Source organism: Mesoplodon bidens, assembly GCF_964165515.1.
Source record: "Mesoplodon bidens genome assembly, chromosome: 7".
Taxonomy (NCBI): Eukaryota; Metazoa; Chordata; class Mammalia; order Artiodactyla; family Ziphiidae; genus Mesoplodon; species Mesoplodon bidens.
The window spans coordinates 104,392,275-104,410,051 of NC_138164.1; the positions used below are offsets into that span (position 1 = coordinate 104,392,275).

The 17,777-nt window shown below is 52.0% G+C and overlaps 1 protein-coding gene across 1 annotated transcript in view; it reads left to right on the plus strand.

Annotated features, from left to right (window-relative positions):
• P2RX3 (purinergic receptor P2X 3) overlaps positions 1–17,777 on the plus strand; it is a gene marked incomplete at its 5' end in the record, with an annotated part of 28,558 nt that overhangs the window by 6,459 nt on the left and 4,322 nt on the right. Inside the window, 7 exons of the mRNA XM_081239871.1 lie at positions 279–414; positions 850–921; positions 1,091–1,154; positions 1,860–1,953; positions 2,173–2,250; positions 2,852–2,993; positions 3,547–3,683. Of these exons, the coding sequence (XP_081095997.1) occupies positions 279–414; positions 850–921; positions 1,091–1,154; positions 1,860–1,953; positions 2,173–2,250; positions 2,852–2,993; positions 3,547–3,683 (723 nt within the window). The remainder of the gene's footprint in view (positions 1–278; positions 415–849; positions 922–1,090; positions 1,155–1,859; positions 1,954–2,172; positions 2,251–2,851; positions 2,994–3,546; positions 3,684–17,777) is intronic.

Sequence of the window (17,777 nt, forward strand, 5' to 3'; positions counted from 1 at the left end):
CAAACAGTACATAAATGATATCTATGGTATTAAAGTTTCCAGGGGGGTACAATTAGGGAAAAAGTCTAAAAGGGCTCTTTAAGGAGGAAGTGAGGGGAAAGGTAGAGAAACATGAGTTTAAGCCAACCCAGGGCTCACTCGCAGGGCCCATGCCTCCAGCACCCCCTGCCAGGCACCCCAGGTCCTCTTGATGTTGACAGGAAGGGGACCTCTCCCAGCCTCTGTCTGAAGGGTCTAGCCCCTCCTCTGTTGCTCTCCGCCCCTGCTCTCCTGCCCAGGTGGGTTTTCTTGCACGAGAAGGCATACCAGGTGCGGGACACAGCCATCGAGTCCTCGGTGGTGACCAAGGTGAAGGGCTTTGGACACTATGCCAACCAAGTCATGGACGTGCCTGATTATGTGACCCCACCCCAGGTAGGGTCCCCCTACCTACCCCAGGGCGCTGTGGATGCCCAGACACTGGGCAGGTTGAAGGGGAGAGGGCAAGACAAGGAGAGTGCCAATGGGATTCCCAAACCAGATTCTGTGGCATCAGTGACCCAGAGAACCCCTTCCCCAGCATCTGGGAGGTGTTGGGGGCTTGGGCCTGCCTTCCCACTAGGCAGCACTAGGTACTGGGGAAGCTGGGTTTCTCTGTAGCCCTGGCACAACTTGTCCTGAAATCAAGGACAACACACAGAGCAAGAAGGGCCAGGTGGGTGGAAAGAGCCTGGCTTGGACCCCACCTCTGCCTTTTATTAGCCCCGTGACTTTGGCCAGATCTTAGTCCAAGCCTCGGTTTCCTTGTCTGTACAGTGGGGATAACAGAATTAGCACTGTTGCATTTTTCCTCTCCCTTCTCCTCCCAAGGGCACCTCCGTCTTTGTCATAATCACAAAGATGATTGTAACCGAAAACCAGATGCAAGGATTCTGCCCAGAGGTGAGGGGAGGACAGCATGATCAGGGGGTGGGGTGAGGGTGTGAGCAGAGTCCCAGGGCCCAGCCTTGGAGCTGTGTCCGGGGACCTCCACCCTCCAGAGGCTGCCCATGGGCAGGCCCCGCCCCCCCAGGGGCCAGTGCAGATCCTGCACGCACCTGTCTCCCTGCAGAGCGAGGAGAAGTTCCGCTGTGTGTCAGACAGCCAGTGCGGGCCCGAGCGCTTCCCAGGGGTGGGTGAGTGCAGCTTCTTCCCCACCCCTCACTGCCCCGCACTGTCAGTGGGGCCCTGGGGCAGCATGTCCCCCCCAGGGGAGAGGCCACCCTAAGGGAGGGGGTGGGAATGGGCTTGTTCCATGTCAGCTGCCAGCACTGATGGATGCCCACTGTGGGCCAGCCCAGAGGGGCTGCCCCCAGAGTTCCCAGGCCAGGGATGGTGCTGCAGACAGGTGTGCCATGAGGTGGCAAGTGCTGTCACGGAGGTACCCTGAGACCCCTGGGGGGTGGGGCAGGGAGAGAGAGAGGTTGGTTCCTGGCGGGTGACCCCGAATGGCTTCCTAGAGATGGGCCCTAAAGGATGGGTAGGATTTGGCAGGAGAGAGAAGCTTCATAAAGGGCATTCTAGGCAGAAGCAACAGAAGCAGCAAAGGCTCAGAGGCAAGAAAGAGCAAGCGGTGAAGGGGTCTTCAGGGAGACTGGGGCTTGGAACGTGTGAGGGGAGGGTTGTTACCTCCCTCCGGCTTGTCTAGGGCTCAGGAGGTGAGGAGGGGAGAGCCCTGCAGGGCTAACGGACCCCCAGTCCCTGGCCCTGCCTGTCCTCTCCCTCCACCTGCGGGGTCGCTGTGTGCGTTGGTGGGGGGGGGTGTCCCTGATGGACGGGTGGGGGGAGGAAGGGGGGAAGGGCCAGGCGTGCACCTAGCAGTTCTGGCTCCACCCTCGCAGGGATCCTCACCGGCCGCTGCGTGAACTACAGCTCTGAGCTCCGGACCTGTGAGATCCAGGGCTGGTGCCCCGCCGAGGTGGACACGGTGGAGATGTGAGGACCCGAGGAGGGCAGGCGGGAAGAGGACCCACCCCAGCTCGGCTCTGCCAGCAGGGGGAGCTCTGCATCTCTGGGCACCCCCAGTACTGACCACTCCCAGGGCGGGCAGTGCCCACTGGGAGATGCTCCCAGGAAGGTGGTCCCTGGGGTGAAAGCTCCTCCTCTTTCCCCTCTCCTTTCCAAGGCGCTGAGACCTCCTTCTCTCGCCCACAGGCCTGTCATGATGGAAGCTGAGAACTTCACTATTTTCATCAAGAACAGCATCCGTTTCCCCCTCTTCAACTTTGAGAAGTGAGTTCAAGCTCCCTCCCTAAAACCTAGAAGCAATGCTGCCACCCCACCCTTCCCCCATCCCCCAGCTTCCCGGGGGGGCTCCTATTCCCAACCTCCCCAGGGTGGACCCTGGGGCCAGTTTCTCTGCCAGCCTCCTGCCCTGGGGCTCGGGACTCACGGGAGCTTTTGCTCAGAGCAGGGGAGGGACAAGCTGAACCTGGGCCTGGAACTCGGACGCCTCCAAAGGTGGGGCCCGAGGCGCCCCTCTCATCTCTCTTCTCCCCACCTCAAGTCCAGTGTGGGTGTCCCCTTTCTCTTAGTTCAGCCCCCCTTCAGTGACTTCCCCACTTGGCGACTCCTGGGTGGGTGTCGGCCACATGCAAAGCACAAGGCGGGCACAACAGAGGAGCCATGGGTAAAGACTCCTGCCCTCTGGGAGCCCCGGCACACAGAACCTTCTACGGGAGGGAGGGGTAATCACCAGAAAGATGTAGGGACAGAGGTAAGGGAGAAGGCGAGTGGCCAAGACAGCGGGGGCCCTGAGGCTCCGGACGGCTAGAGGAAGATCCCAGCGTGACTGTCCTCGCGTTAACCCTGGACCTTGCCCTTTCCTCCCCAGGGGAAACCTCCTTCCCAACCTGACTGCCGCCGACCTGAAGGCATGCCGCTTCCACCCCGACAAGGCCCCCTTCTGCCCTATCTTGCGGGTGGGAGATGTGGTCAAGTTCGCGGGGCAGGATTTTGCCAAATTGGCCAGCACGGTGAGGAACGAGCCACTCTTCCTTTCCCTGGCCTGGGGGCCCTCGGGCAGGGGGAGCGGCTACCGGGGAAGAGGAGCTGCCTGCGGCGCAGCGCCACCTGGTGGGAGCATCCCAGGCCTGCGACCGGCTTTGTGCCCGTCCTACCCACCCCTGCCCTGAGTGGTCTTGCCTCCCGCCCAGCCTCAGTTTCCCATTCCTGTCTTCGTGCTTCACCTGCAGGCAGAGGTCTCAGATCTCCGAGAAGGTCTACACTGTGGGAAAGTGGATCTGTGGGCACTTTTCTGGGTTGTAGCTAAGGGACTAAAGACACCAAAAACAGGATTTAGAGGCTCAAGGGCTGTCACCCTTAACTACAGAACTTCTTTACTAAGCAACGTGTGACAAACCACTCTTCTTTCTCCCGACCTCTGTCCTCCACCTGGAGAATGAAAAGAAATCACTTGTCCATTTGTCATGACATGCACCCCCCGCACCGGGACCCACTCCACTCTGACTGAGGACCGGGAGTCGGGGGCTGTGGAAGGACTCACATCTGCCCCCTTTCTCCATCCAGGGGGGAGTTCTGGGCATTAAGATCGGCTGGGTGTGCGACCTGGACAAGGCTTGGGACCAGTGCATCCCCAAATATTCCTTCACCCGGCTCGACAGCGTTTCTGAGAAGAGCAGCGTCTCCCCAGGCTACAACTTCAGGTAACCCCCGTCCCCTGGGACTTCGGGAGAAGGAGACAGGGCTGTCCTAGAGAATGACACTTCAGGCAGCAACGCATCCTGGGCAGAGACGGTCCCACTTCCTCCCCCTCAGGTTTCAGCTCAAAATTAGGAAGGACTTTCCAGCAGTCGGCCACTCAGAGACGAACAGGCCATCCTGTGAGTTCCCCGTCACAGGGAGGGACCGTGTGGAGGATTCATGCTCCCAGCCGGCAGTTAGACTACAAGACCAGGTCTCCTGAAATGCTGGGTTCTGTGATTCTGAGCCTATTCTTAGCTCCGGCTCTGAAGCTGCAGGTAGTCCCATTCGTCTCCTGTCCCTGAATTTTCTGAGGTTTCTCACTTCACAAAGCAAGAGCGATAGTTGGTATCATTTTACAAGGTGGAAATTTTACATTTCTCTCCATAACCAGGAGATTTCATCTGAGTCACAAATAACAATTACAATGGCCATTAGTTTTTCAGTGCCTTTCCAAACAAGAACTCATGCCAGTCTTTAAATAGCATCTCAGTTATATTCCCAATGGCCTGGAGACATAAGGGATCCCTCTCCCCATTTTGAAGAAAGGGAAAGAGAAGAACTTGGGGTAAACTACTGGGAAACAGCTGAAAGCCCTTGACCTTCTCCCATCCTCATTTCCTTATCTATGAAATGGTGATGATATCCTTATTATCTTGAGCCTATCAGCCACTGTGTGAAAAGCTTCAGCTCTTGCGAGTTTTTTTTCCTTAATTTTTTAAGATCCTGAAGTTTCTGGCAGGGCCCTGATTAAGTACACAGTGTTATATACACTAAACAAGCTAAATTAGGTAAATAGGTAGGTATCAGGAAAAAATATATATAAGAATATATTTCAGTTATATATTCAAATTTCCTTTGTTATAGCAGTATTATCTAATATAATAGTATCCATAAGCAAAAAAAAATCATTTCACCTTTTTTCCCACCTTTATTTGTAGTTTAAAAAAATAATTATCTGCCCCATTAAGCTTTATATTTAATAGTTTAAAATATATGTGTATTCTCTGGAAAGAAGAATTTTTTAAAATTGAAAATGCCTTCATAATCAACTCTAAACTTAAAAAAAAAACCCATAGGAAACAACACATATTTTAAAGTAGGTTAAAAATACTGTTTGGCTCCCTGGCAGAAACTGGCATATTTATTCAGTCAGTACATCACACTGAAATCAATACAAAGGATATTTGTATGGTGGCTTAAAATAGTAACAAATTAATAAAATCCTCGTGATCTAAAATGCAAGTTTTCATCTTCATAACTTCTCTCTGGCCATTGGGAATTCTTCAACCTTCCAAATAACTCATTTGGCAGGAGAGCTTATGAAGAATATAGCTAGTTTGAAGACCCCGACTCTTGGTCTCATACAGCTTTAGAACAAAATCTTTCATTTAAAGAAGAGCTGGTTTGGAGTTCCTTATTTCCAATTTGTAGTGGCTTGGCTGACACGCACACACACACTCACACACACACACACACACACACACTCACACTGCCCCCACCCTCTACCCTCTATCACTCCTAGGCACAGCAGGAGAGCAGGAGATGGATTTGGTCCTAAATAAGCTTGGGTTAAATTTGGAGAGACAGGGACTTTCCTGGCAGTCCAGTGGTTAAGACTCCACGCTTCCACTGCAGGGGGCACAGGTTCGATCTCTGGTCGGGGAACTAAGATCCCACATGCCACGCAGGGCGGCCAAAAAAAAAAAAGAGAGAGAAAATTTGGGGAGACAGGTCAGAGGGTCCCTAAGGACCCTGCAAGCTCAATTCCCGGGGGCCTAAAGGAAACCATCTGAGAGGTGTGGGCCCTGGATGACTGACCCCCTCACCAAAAACCTCCAGGCCAGAGTATGAAGAGGCAAAGCTGCTGCATTTGACCCTATGGTTTAAGAGTGTCCAGAGGGCCCGAGGAGTAGCCTGGGCATGGGGGAATCTCTGTGGCCATGGCAAGCGGGGGGCTGTACCCAAGCTTCCTCAAATCCCTCCCCTGGGCGACCACCCACTACCTCATGTTGCCTTCAAGCTGCTGGCACCACACGGACACCCAAGACTAAGTTAAGACTCCCCGCTGGGGAGGCTCCAGGCCACCCATCCGAATCCTCGGTTAAGAGAAAAAGGGTCACGGCCAGATTCAGCACAGCTGCGGTGCGGTTCCTATGACGCGGTAGAATGTGTCTGCTCTGTAGAATCCCGCAAGGCTCCTTGCTAGAGTCCCGATACTGGCCACCCCACGTACAAAGTGTCCCATGTGCTTTGGCTCAAGGTTCCTCACCCCCTGCCAAGGAGGAGCTTCCATCCCCCCACTTCACAGATGAGAAAACGGAGGCTTGTGAGTTAAGTAATTCTCTCAAGGTCACAGAGCCAGCAAGCATGGGTGCCTGAACGCAAACCTATTTTCTTGGCTGTTTTCCACCGCATAGGAAGGCTACGGTCATTCGCTTTTGTTTATCCTCAGAAAAACACGGGCAGTGGGGTTGATACTCTGATCCCCAGTTAAAGACAAACAATCTGAGGTCCTGGGAGGCTAAAAGACTAGCAGCAGCTGGAGGCACCATTCCTTGCCCGGCCTTTTGTCTCCCAAACAAATTCATCTGCCTCTCCCTCTCCAACTGAGGCCAGATTTTTTTTTTTTCAACGTTCTGCTGTTGCCATTTGCTCTGGAGGGAATGGAATCATTCAGCCAAGATTCAGCCTTGTTTTAATGTGAAAACTCCGACATCCAGAGGCAGCTAGAGACTCGCATTTCCATCACTAATTATGTCTGCAGCTCCTTTCCAAATGCTGCCCCCACCCCTGTGGATCTTGAGGGATCTTTGCCTGCAGACTCAGAGACTCAGAGAATTTATAGCTGTTAAAGACCCCTTGAAGAGACCTAGACTAAGGCGGTCATTTAGCAGATAAGGAAGCAGACCCTCCAAAGGGGGAAATGATGAGCCCAAGGTCACGGGTGCACCTTAGAGTCGCCTTAGAGGTCATTTGATCCCAAGTCCTACATCATTCTTGGCGATGCAGCCTCAGAAAACGTCTGTCCATCATTGACAGCTCCGATTATTGGAGAGGTGACCTCGTATTGAACTAAAACGTGTCTCCTTTCAACTCCCACCCAAAGCACCTGGTGCTGTCCATCTAAATTAACCTTTCCAAGTACCTTGAGGGTGTGCAGTTGGTGGGTTCGTCCACATTAGTCCCAGACAAAGTGCAGCATTTCTAAAAATAAGAACTGGCAAGAATCGTGAATTCCATGGTACGCAGGGTGATGGGCCCCAGAGGCAGGGTTCCTGCATGGCTGGTGCACCCTCAGCTCACCAGAGCAGGACTTTAACCAGAGCACTGCATTCCCCAAAGTGCTGGGAACAGGCAGTGTTGCTGAGGGAGTACTGAGTGTGCATTTGCCCATGAATGGGTGTGTGTATGTTTGTGAATGAGTATGTGTGAGTGTGGACATGTGGGTGTGAGTGTGTGCATCAGTTGTGTGAGTTGGTGTGTGTAAGTGTGTCAGTAAATACATGTGCGTCTGTGTGAGCGTCTATTAAAATACCATATCAGGGGACTTCCCTGGAAGTCCAGTGGTTAAGGCTCTGCGCTTCCAATGCAGGGGACATGGGTTCGATTCCTCTTCGGGGAACTAAGATCCCACGTGCCTCGTGGCCAAAAAAAAAAAAATACTGAATCAGTCAGGGTCCCAGCAGGGAACAGATGGCACATGCAAACTGGGTAATTTGAAGAGAGTTGAATAAAGAGACTGTTTCAAAAGTTATAGGGAAACCACAAAGGATAGTGCAGTGTCTGGGGGCAGTAAGGGGACGTTGGTGACTGTCCAAGTGTGGGGGTAGAGAGGAGCATGGTCAGAGGAGATACCCGGCACAAGTCTTGACAACTTTCCTTTGTGATATCACAGCCCTGCCGTAACTATTGGAGGTCTCTGAGCCTTTCATGCCCCCCGGTGAAAGCACTGATTGCCCAAGAAAAATGCACATATTCATACACGTGAGCAATTTTGCAGGCAATTTCTTTTTTATGAAGGCTACTTTATTTCTACAAATAAGATTAAATCCATTCTCTGAATAATACATCCAAGCCAAACAGAGTAATGACATGAAAACTCTCCTCCCTCCCCCAGTCCTACTCCTTTTGCAGGAAGTTAACCACTTAGGCAGTTTGTCCATCTTTTTTCTCTGCATTTATATTCTTGCAGCATAAAATTCCAGGACTCTGAAGGCCTTTAAAAGCTTATCCCTGGACCTCAGATTAAGAACCTCTAGAGTTAAGTTTGCAAAGCCCTTTCACCCCTATTTTCGACAGGATTTATAGCTCATTGTCTACCCCTCACCCCCAAGGTAGGCTCAGAAAGATTTTGAGACTTGCCCAAGGTTACACAGCCTAATGAAGAGGAACACTGGTCCTCAAAGCCAGGGACCTGATCTATCGCCATTGCTTCTAGCACACCTTCCACCAACACATTGCTTGCAAAAAAGAAAAAAAGAAAAGAAAAGCAGCTATAAGGGATATACCACCCCCCTACCCTCCCCCCTTCCATCCTGATTGCTGGAATGATAGGAGGGAAGCAAAATGGTGCGTTTAGCAATGGCTGATTTCTTGTTCCTCCCCTGAGAGTCCCTAAGACAGCTTTGCTACTAAAAGGCAACGCAGTTTTGGATTTCCTCTCTCGGTGTCTGGGACAAAAAACACCCGTTCAGCTGCTAGATGTTCCTCGTGCTGTAGGTGTTTCTAGTGATCGTTTCGTGTTGGAAATGTACCCACAGCAGCTTTCACGAAGCTCTGAAATTTGGCGTGTGTTCTGCTTCCATGTTGCAACATGCAGATCAGCAAGATCTTAGGCCAATTGACAGAGACAGAATCGAACTGCACCCTTGGCTTTGATCCTTCTTTCTCCAATCTGGATTTTTCTCCTTTCAAAAGCCATAGAATATGTGTCAAATGCAGCCATTTCCATCATTTCCACAGAAACATGTGAAGGCCCTCTTGGATGGGGCGTACTTGCTTGAATTCTCCCTGATCCATTTTCCCCTTCACTTTCTTTAGCTTACGGTGAGAGGCGAGGCAATTAGAGCAATCCTGAATTTATTCAGCCCTTGCTAATTTCCATGTCTACCCTATCTTCACAACAACCAACCTTATGGGTAGAAGATATTGGCTAACACTCACTGAGCACTTACCTGTGAGCCTGGGACTTAGCAAGTGCTCTTTGTGGATTATCCCATTGACTCTAAAGAGGGAGAATTTTATAGCTGGAAATCTGAGGCTCAGAGGTTGCATTTATCTGCCCCAAACCGCACAGCAAATGGTGCTGGAGCTGGAATCCAAACCCTGGCAGGCTAGCTCCAGAGCATGTGCTCACAGCCACAGGTATCCTGGCAGGACCGGTCTGGCTCCTCCATTTTACAGATGAAGAAACTGAGGCCAAAAAAAAAGATTGCTGCCAGGATAAGACAGCTAGTAACCAGGCTCTCTGGTATATCTTCTAGCTCAGTGTCCATTGAGCCTTCCCTGCCTCATTAAAGATAGATTAATAGTAATATGTTAAATTTTTAAAAAAAGATCAAACAAACCGTATTTTAAATGTTTTCCTTTGAGGTGGATTAGATTCCTAGAACATGAGTAAATCAATATAGCTTGGGACCCTTCTCTAAGGGGAAGAGTCCCGCCTGCTGGAAGGATGTTGCCTCAACCCCATGCAATGAGTCTGCCAGGAGATATTTTCCCATCAGTATAAAATCAACTGTAAAAGTGTATTTCAGCTGGCAAAGTTACTTCCTACCAGGCAAAAGCTTTGCTGAGAACACCACCTCCCTCACTTAGACGCCCAGATTCCAGGCCCAAGTTTTCCCTTGCAGGCCCAACCCAGATCCCGCAAGTTTGTTGCTGTTTTTCCTGCTGTTGTAACAGTTACGTGTCCCTGCTTTGGGAAGGAATTTCCACCACTTCTTGGGAGATGGATCGTTTCTAAACAGATGTCTGAGAGCTTCCAAGGGATTTGAATGTGGTGATAAAAACCCTTCTCCATTCAGCTTATTGACTGCCGACAACTACAAATGTCAGCTCAGCGTGGGGAAGTGCTGCTAAGGGTTGGAGCTGTCCAAAGCTGAATTGGGCTGCTCCCACAGGTAATGGTTCCCTCTCACTGGAGGTATGCAGGCAGCGGCAGGGAACCTCTCGTGGCTAAAGTGCGGGAGGGCTTTGAGGATTTCTTTTAACATCTAATTATATCATGTGCTGGGCTTTGTGGCTGACATGTGCTGGGCTTTGTGGCTGACCCAGAGGTGAACAGGACCAGTTCCTATGATCAAGGAATGTTTAATCTAGTGGAGATGGTAAAACTGAACCCAAATAACAAAAATGTTTATACAAAAAACATCTGATGCTGGGGTGAGCCAAGAATAATTCAGATGAGGCAGAGGTGAAACAGCAGTGTCCAGGCTGTGGGTCAGGAGACACAGGCTATGGTTCAGGTCTCGCCACAGAAACTCAGTGTGATTTTTTTTGACAAGTCTCATTCCCTCCATGGGCCTTAGTTTCCTCCTCTGTAAAATGGGTTGGTTAAAGGTGATCATCTCTAAGCTCTAAAAGTCTGAATCAGTGCATGTGGGCATCTGGGGAAGGGCTTTGGAAGCTTGGGCTGCTGAAGCATGCACTCTTATTTATAGACCTGTGATATATATATATCACAGTGGAATGTAGCTTCCACACTGCCCTGCAGCGATACCTCTGACAAGTGACTTATTATGGTAGTTGACATTTGTAACTTACTCATTCTTTATCTGTTGCTGCTTGAGGCAAGAGGTAGCACGTGTGCATGTGTGTGTGCGCGTGCGCGCACACACACACACACACACAAGCTTCTCAGTACTGTCAGGCCTCAGAAGTGTTCAATTCAGTCCTGTGTTGGGGGCTTCCTGTCTGGTCACAGAACGGGTATCTCAGTGAGGGGCCTGGTGGGAAAGCAGGCTCAGCTGGGGTTTGTGAAGAAACTCACACACAGGGCCTAACAACGTGGGAGCTGTTTCCACCCCTAGTAGAGAAAGAATGGGAGCCTGGCCGAGAGCTGGGGTCCCTGGCAGGAGCGGCCACAGAGCAATACAGCCTCAGGCAGAACCACAGCGAAGCAGGGAAACAGCAGGTGGAATAAATACCCCATCTCTCTCCTTCCCACCCTCTGATCCCCGGCCAGTGCTGGCCAGTGCTTCCCAGTAACCAACCCACGCCCCCAGAAACCCGAGGCAAAGAGGGGCAGGAACGTGGCCTGAAGAGGTCAGCCTTCAGGGGCCCACGATCAGAGACGGGTGTTGGGATCGTGGAGAGTAGTCAGCACACCAGGTGATCGTCCCCACTTCACTCAAACACCCGGGCTCAGGGGGCCTCCCAACCCCAATGGCCATCCCTGCCAGTGCCCCCCCCCCGCCCCCAGGCTTCCTTCCCTTTCCCAGCTCAGCACTTCTTCCGTCAGCCGTATAGCACTTGCTATTGCAGCTATTCTTATCCAGACTCCTTGAAGTTACATAGGAGCCATCGCTTTAATAATTGCCCAGGTGTCTGGGCGGTGTCTGGGCTCTGATCTCTCCCCAGATAGTTCTGGCATCATCACAGTCAGAGCCACACTCTGCTTCCCTCCACAGCTGAGGTGTTTTCTCAGGCACCAGCTGAACAAGCTCCCTGCCCACCGCTGAGGCTGCAGTGAACTCTCTTTTCTGGATCTTCTCTCAGGGAAGCAGCAGTGGGTGAGCAGTGGGTGAGCAGGATTCAAGAGGCCTGAGTTCAGATCCTAGCTGTGCCCCTGCAGGCCCAGTAGCCTGAGGAGAGCTGCGATGCTTCCCTCCAGCCTGGGAGTCTGGACAGCGTCCTCTCATGGTGATAGATAATAATTCACAGAAAGCTGCGAGCTGGGGCTGTGCTCAGCCTTCACCTCCAGCAGTTCATGGAATCCTCTCTAATAAGCCTGCAGCTGTTGCTATATTCCATTTCACACCTGGGGAAACTGAGATTCAGAGAAATAAAGCACTGTGCCCCAGGTTAGGTAGCTCATTCAAATGGCAAAGCCAGGATTCCAGCCCAGGACTGTCTCGTTTCAGAGCCCCTAAGCCAGCAACTATGCCGTGGAGCTGTTGTTATGAGGCCTCAATGAAATAATGGGTGTGGAAGTCTCCAGCCTAGCACTTAGCTGGAGTAAGCGCTGCACATATATTATCTCCCTACTCTTTTCCCCATTTCCCCTCCACAGGCGCTATTCCCACCAAGAGCACCTACTTTCCCACCCAGCCAGCTGCCAGATCTAAATGTTTCTGCTGGGGAGGGAAACAGCCTTTGTTACCACCTCGAACTAGCTCTACCTGAACAGCAGTGAGGAATGCAGAAGGCCGAGTCACTAGGAGGAAACCTGGAGGCTGACATCGCTAAGCTCCATCTGTGAGATGTCGAGAACCTCCGAAATCCATTCATCCCTCCAGCAAGCATTTACCCCACTCCTTGCTGCGCTGGGTAGCCCCTTGGGCAAAGAGAGACAGTGAGATCTAGCTTGTAGTCAATAGTCCCAATTATTAACTACAGTCTGGTGTGGCAGGTACTGGAGTAGAGGTCTGGATCCCAGCAGAGACAGGAAAGATAGCCTAGGGGGATTTTACAGCCTCAGTGCTACACTGGTAAGCCGGCTCTCCTCCGGAGAAAAAGAAAACAGCGCTGATTTGTAGCGCTTGCCGATTTCCGTAGTGGAAATACTCTACCATGGTCAATTTCAAGCTAAAGCATGAAGCCCCTGAACGTGGAAGTGGGAAGAGAGACACACACTGGCTGTGGCAGCCCCGGCCACTTCCATCTGGCTCTGTCCTCCACCCACCAGGGCTCTCTCTGAGCTTCTTCACAACACCACGTCTTTTCCCTTGACAGGGCTTGCAGATCCCTCAGCCAGGAAAGCTGCCCCCCGCTCTGTCCGTCTTACCTTTCAGCTCTCCATCCTTCAAGTCTCAGCTTTCATGTCACTTCCACTGAAGCCTACCTTGACCCGCCAGCCTCCATCCGGCGTCTTGACTACCTGGGCTCTAGAATGGCGCTCTTCTCCTTCCTAGCCCTTATGTCCGATATTACCTATTTATGGGTTACTTCCAATCTTACCTCTTCATGGGATTGCATGGTTCATTCGTATTTCTCTTCCTCGCCTGAGAACAGAGGTTGCCAATGGATCATCAGTGCCTAGCACCATGCCTGGCATAGGGTAGGGTGCTCTAAAGATCTGCTGAATACAGAAAAAAATGAGAGGCCACAGAGCTGGGCCCTAATGGATGAATAGAAGTTTGCACGGTGGAAGAGGGGAGGAGAGGGGAACAGAATGGGCAAAGGCACAGAAGTCTGTCTATGGAGTGTGTTCGGGGGACTACAGGAAGCAGGTAGCATGGTGCATGTGCAGTGGAGGGGTTCTGCAGATGAGGCTGGGAAGGTGGACCCAGCCAGGTTGGGGGGAGGGCGGTATTCCAGGCCAAGGTGTTGAATGGAGGTATCATTCTCACCAACTCTACTTCCCAGACGAGAAGACCAAACAAAGCCAGAGAGGTAGAAGTTGGAGGATTTGGGAGAAATCAGGGCCCAGGCATGGGGTAGCTCAGCCCTTTTATTTATTTATTTATTTGGCCACGCTGTGTGGCTTATGGGATCTTACTTCCCCAACCAGGGATCGAACCCAGGCCCACAGCAGTGAAAGCACCGAGTCTTAACCACTGGACCACCAGGGAATTCCAAGCCCTTCCCCCCCCCTTTTTTTTTCCCCTGTTGCAAGAGAGTTTATTGACGATAAGGAGAGAACAGAGGGAAAACGTCAAGAGAGAGGTGAGCCAGGCCAAGGAAGGCCCCTTCCCCTTTTTAGATGAGGAGGCTGGGGTCCTTCGTACACTTCATGGCTCTCCTGTGCTTTCTGTTCTACTCCCACCTGATGACTCTGGGTCATTTTGCAAATGCAAAAGGGGCTCCCAGCTGGGGAACTTGAAAGACATTAGCCAGGACCGAACAGAAACCAGGCAACAACAAAAAAATACAGTCTAGGATACTGGCTAAGAGTGTGGGCTCTAGAACTGGACTGCCCTGCTTTGAATCCCATCTCCACTCACTGACTATTGGTGGTGTGACCTTAGACAAGTGGCATAACATCTCTGATCCTGATTCTTCATCTGTAAAATGGGAATTGCAGCAGTACTGGACTTCATGGGGTGGTCATGTGTATTAAGTGAGTTAGTAGGTGTAGAGCATTTAGCACAGTGCCTCGCACACAGTAAGCACTCAATGTATGTTGGCCATTATTCTTACTAATGTTATTATCTCCAGGAGGCCAGAGAGTGTAATGGTTCAGACAAGTCTAGATACTATTATTTCACTTTACCTTGATCTCAGGATAAGAAAGGAAAGGGACATGCCTTGAGCACGTACTATATCTGGGCACGTACTATATCTCATCTCATCTTTCCTGTAGCTCTTTTTACTCTCATTTATCAGTCGAGGTAAAAAGCTCAGAGAGGTTGAGTGACTTGCCAGGGGTCAAAAAGCTAGTTAAAGACAGCCATAGGACCACACATAGATCTCCTGGACTTTCTTAGAAGGTTTATTCCTAGGAATGTGGTATCCTTACCCCCTCTCTGTCTAATCTTGAATTACTCCCAATTTTAACTCATTTTTTGTCCTTTAGCAAAGACTTCTTCTCCCTGAGCCTCAGTCTTCTCAGCGATAACATTATAAGAGTTCGTAATGGTCAGCGTAAATATTGCTAACTGCTGTAACAAACAGCCCCTGCATCTCAGTGGCTCAGCACAAAGGTTTGTGTCTTGCTCATGGCACAGTGCCCTGTGAGTCAGGGTGGGTGGGGAGCTCCGTGCAGTCATTCAGGGATCTGAGCTCCTGCCACCTATGGATCAGTCTCCTCTAGGGCCTGAGTTCTCCCCTGGCTCTTCAGCACCTGGCCACGAGGAAAGGGAGGATGAGGAAGGCACCCAACTCTAACACACGTCAGCCCAGACGTAACAGACCTCACTTCCATTCACAGTCCATTGACAAGAACTAGTCACAGGGCCCAGGAGAGGCGGCTGGGAAATGTGGTCCAGCCAGGTGCCAGGAGAGAAGATAACCCAGATCCTGGTGAATGCCAAGCCCATCTCTGCCACAGGGTTGGGCCAGATTCTGTGATCTCCACTGGCCACACTGAGTGCATTAGTCAGGATGTCCGGGTCCTTCCCCTGTCTGCAGCGGGGGGCCTCCCCCCACCCACCAAGAGCTGTCCCTCCTCCTGCCCTCCCGGGTAGAGAACCGGTCCCTGCCAAACCCCCTCCAAGCGTGTGTGGGTGGTGAGATATGATCTTATCATGCTTATTGCCTCTTGGAAGGCAGGTGCTGGAGGAAAACCAAGTCTGCTTTGGTTTTTCTCCCTGTTCCCTTCACATTCCTTCCCAAGATAAATTTAGCCAGCCCTGCTTTGAACGGCAGTGCCCAGGATGCTGACTTTTTGTTCGAGTCCATGTCAGAGCATTTTCCACAGCTGCAGCCTTAGGCCAGGGATGTAGCCCTCAGGACCACAGTCCCAGGCTCTGCCCGGCCCTTAACATCTGTGACCCACCTCTCACCCTTGCCTGGTCCCCATCTCTCAGTTGCCACATGTCTCAGACAAGGGCCCTGAATCCTCCCAGGATGTGAGGCAGAACACAGACTACAGAAGGGCTTTGAGATCCAGCACGAGGGCTGCCTGTGTCCTTAACGGCCACTTAGAGCTCAGAGGAAGGACAGTTCTGGGTTAAGAGCACAGATTTTGGAGTTGTAAGGGTGGATCAAAATTCCAGTTCAGGCAAGCGACCTTCTTATCTGTCTCCCCATCTACAAAATCGGCCAATGGTGCCTTCTTCACGGGATTACCTGAGAGGCTTATCTTAATAGACGTGAATATTTTTCTGGTGCTGTGTAAAAGTGGGTGTGGAGATGGCAATGGTTCATACTTAGCCTCAGACCAACCCGAAAAAGCCACAGTGAGGACTTCCTGAAGCCTTCTGCCCATCCCACATACTTCTTTCGCAAACTTCTTTGGGAGAATTACGTTCTGGGGCCTCTTCATCTTTACAGAAACGATTTCCTTTCTGGTGTCTGTCCTATTCTTCTCCTGCTGGTACAGCTTAAGTTCACTGCATTTTGCCTTGGTCTGTGAAGCTCTCTTCTGCTGCCACCCAGACCACACTTCCCACATGTTTAAGGATGGTGTAGCTGCTGCCCGCTTTCCTTGTCCTCTTTTGTTCTTTTTTTTCTCGCCGTGCTGCACACCTTGCAGGATCTTAGTTCCCTGACCAGGGATTGAACCCGGGCCATGGCAGTGAAAGCATCAAGTCGCAACCACTGGACCACCAGGGAATTCCCTCACCAAGCCTTTGTTCTTAGGGTTCAGTAGTTCCTTCCTTGGGCATCCTTCCCAGGGCCGCTCTCGGGTTTTCCTCTGGTCTCACTTTCAGGAAGATCAGCCTGCCTCCCCTGCCTCTCCCTCCAGACGCTAAGCCCACAGGAAATACATTCCCAGCCCAGGCTCCGCAGAAACTACTTTCTCACTGAATAGTTTACAGCCTTTTTTTTTTTTTTTTTTTTGCGGTACGCGGGCCTCTCACTGTTGTGGCCTCTCCCATTGCGGAGCACAGGCTCCAGATGCGCAGGCTCAGCGGCCATGGCTCACGGGCCCAGCCGCTCCGCGGCATGTGGGATCTTCCCGGACCGGGGCACGAACCCGCGTCCCCTGCATCAGCAGGCAGACTCTCAACCCTGCGCCACCAGGGAAGCCCTTACAGCTTTTTTAAGGCCTTAGCCAGGAAACAGGTGCTTTACTCGGGCACTCGGCGACAGCCCTGCCCAGGCACAGGCAAGACAGAAGATGGGTCGCCCTCCCCCTGCACTCCTTCCTGACCCAGCTAAACCTCTCCAGGCCTGAGCTTCCTGCTCTGTAAAAATGGGGATGGTAAGGGTCAGTGTCCTGGGAGGAAACAGTCAGTGGTCTCAAAAGGGACGACTGGGCTTCCCTGGTGGTGCAGTGGTTGAGAGTCTGCCTGCCGATGCAGGGGACACGGGTTCATGCCCCGGTCCAGGAAGATCCCACATGCCGCGGAGCGGCTGGGCCCGTGAGCCATGGCTGCCGAGCCTGCGCGTCCGGAGCCTGTGCTCCGCAAAAGAAGAGGCCACAACAGTGAGAGGCCCGCGTACCGCAAAAAAAAGAAAAAGAAAAAAAAAAGGGACGGCTGTGTGCAAAGGTGCAGGCAGTTTAAAGGAAGCTAGGAGCCTGGGGCAGGACCAGAGCGGCCACCACAGGAAGGCTGCTACCAGCTAAGCTGGCAGGGCAAGGGGAGAGAGCAGTCACAGGACTGGAGAGGGGCGCGCCCGACAGGCTCTGGGCCTCAGGAGGGAAGTCAGCTTTGTTAGAGGCCCAGCAGAGGAACTGGGAGAGGAAAAGCCCTCGCCCTTCTTCCCTCCCACCGTCTGGTTTCCTGTGGGTGCCTCCCACTGGCTGAACCCAGCTGGAACCAGAGCGCAGGGAGGAAGCAGTCTTTGCAGACCAGGCTCCCAGGCCCTGCAGAGAAGGGCCAAGCCTGGGTGTGGAGGGGCAGGCAAAATGTCCAACGTGGGAATCAGGGGAGCACCTGCCTCGAAGGGCTGGTCTCAGGGCTCAGCCTTCTCGCTAACAGACCTGCAAAGGGGGCCTGAGCACCCCCATTTTATAGGCGTGGGAAGTCAAACCCTGAGGGCTAAGTCCCCTAAAAGGCCCCACATCGCCAGCAAGTGGTGCAGCCAGGATTTAAACCCATTTCTGCTTGACCCCAAAGTTCCCTGGCAGCCAGAGCAGACAGTGGCCGATACTCACAGTTTAAGGAGGCTCTTCCCCGCCACAAATGACCTTCCTCCTCTGCCCGTGAGCTCTCCGTTATTCATCCCCTTGGGCTCAGCACTTCATTCTCCCTGCTGGACAGTTTCGAAGGCAAACATCCCTCGGAGGGGTGTCACGTCAATCACGGAACACTTCCAGGGAAGGAGTTTCTCAGATGCCCTCT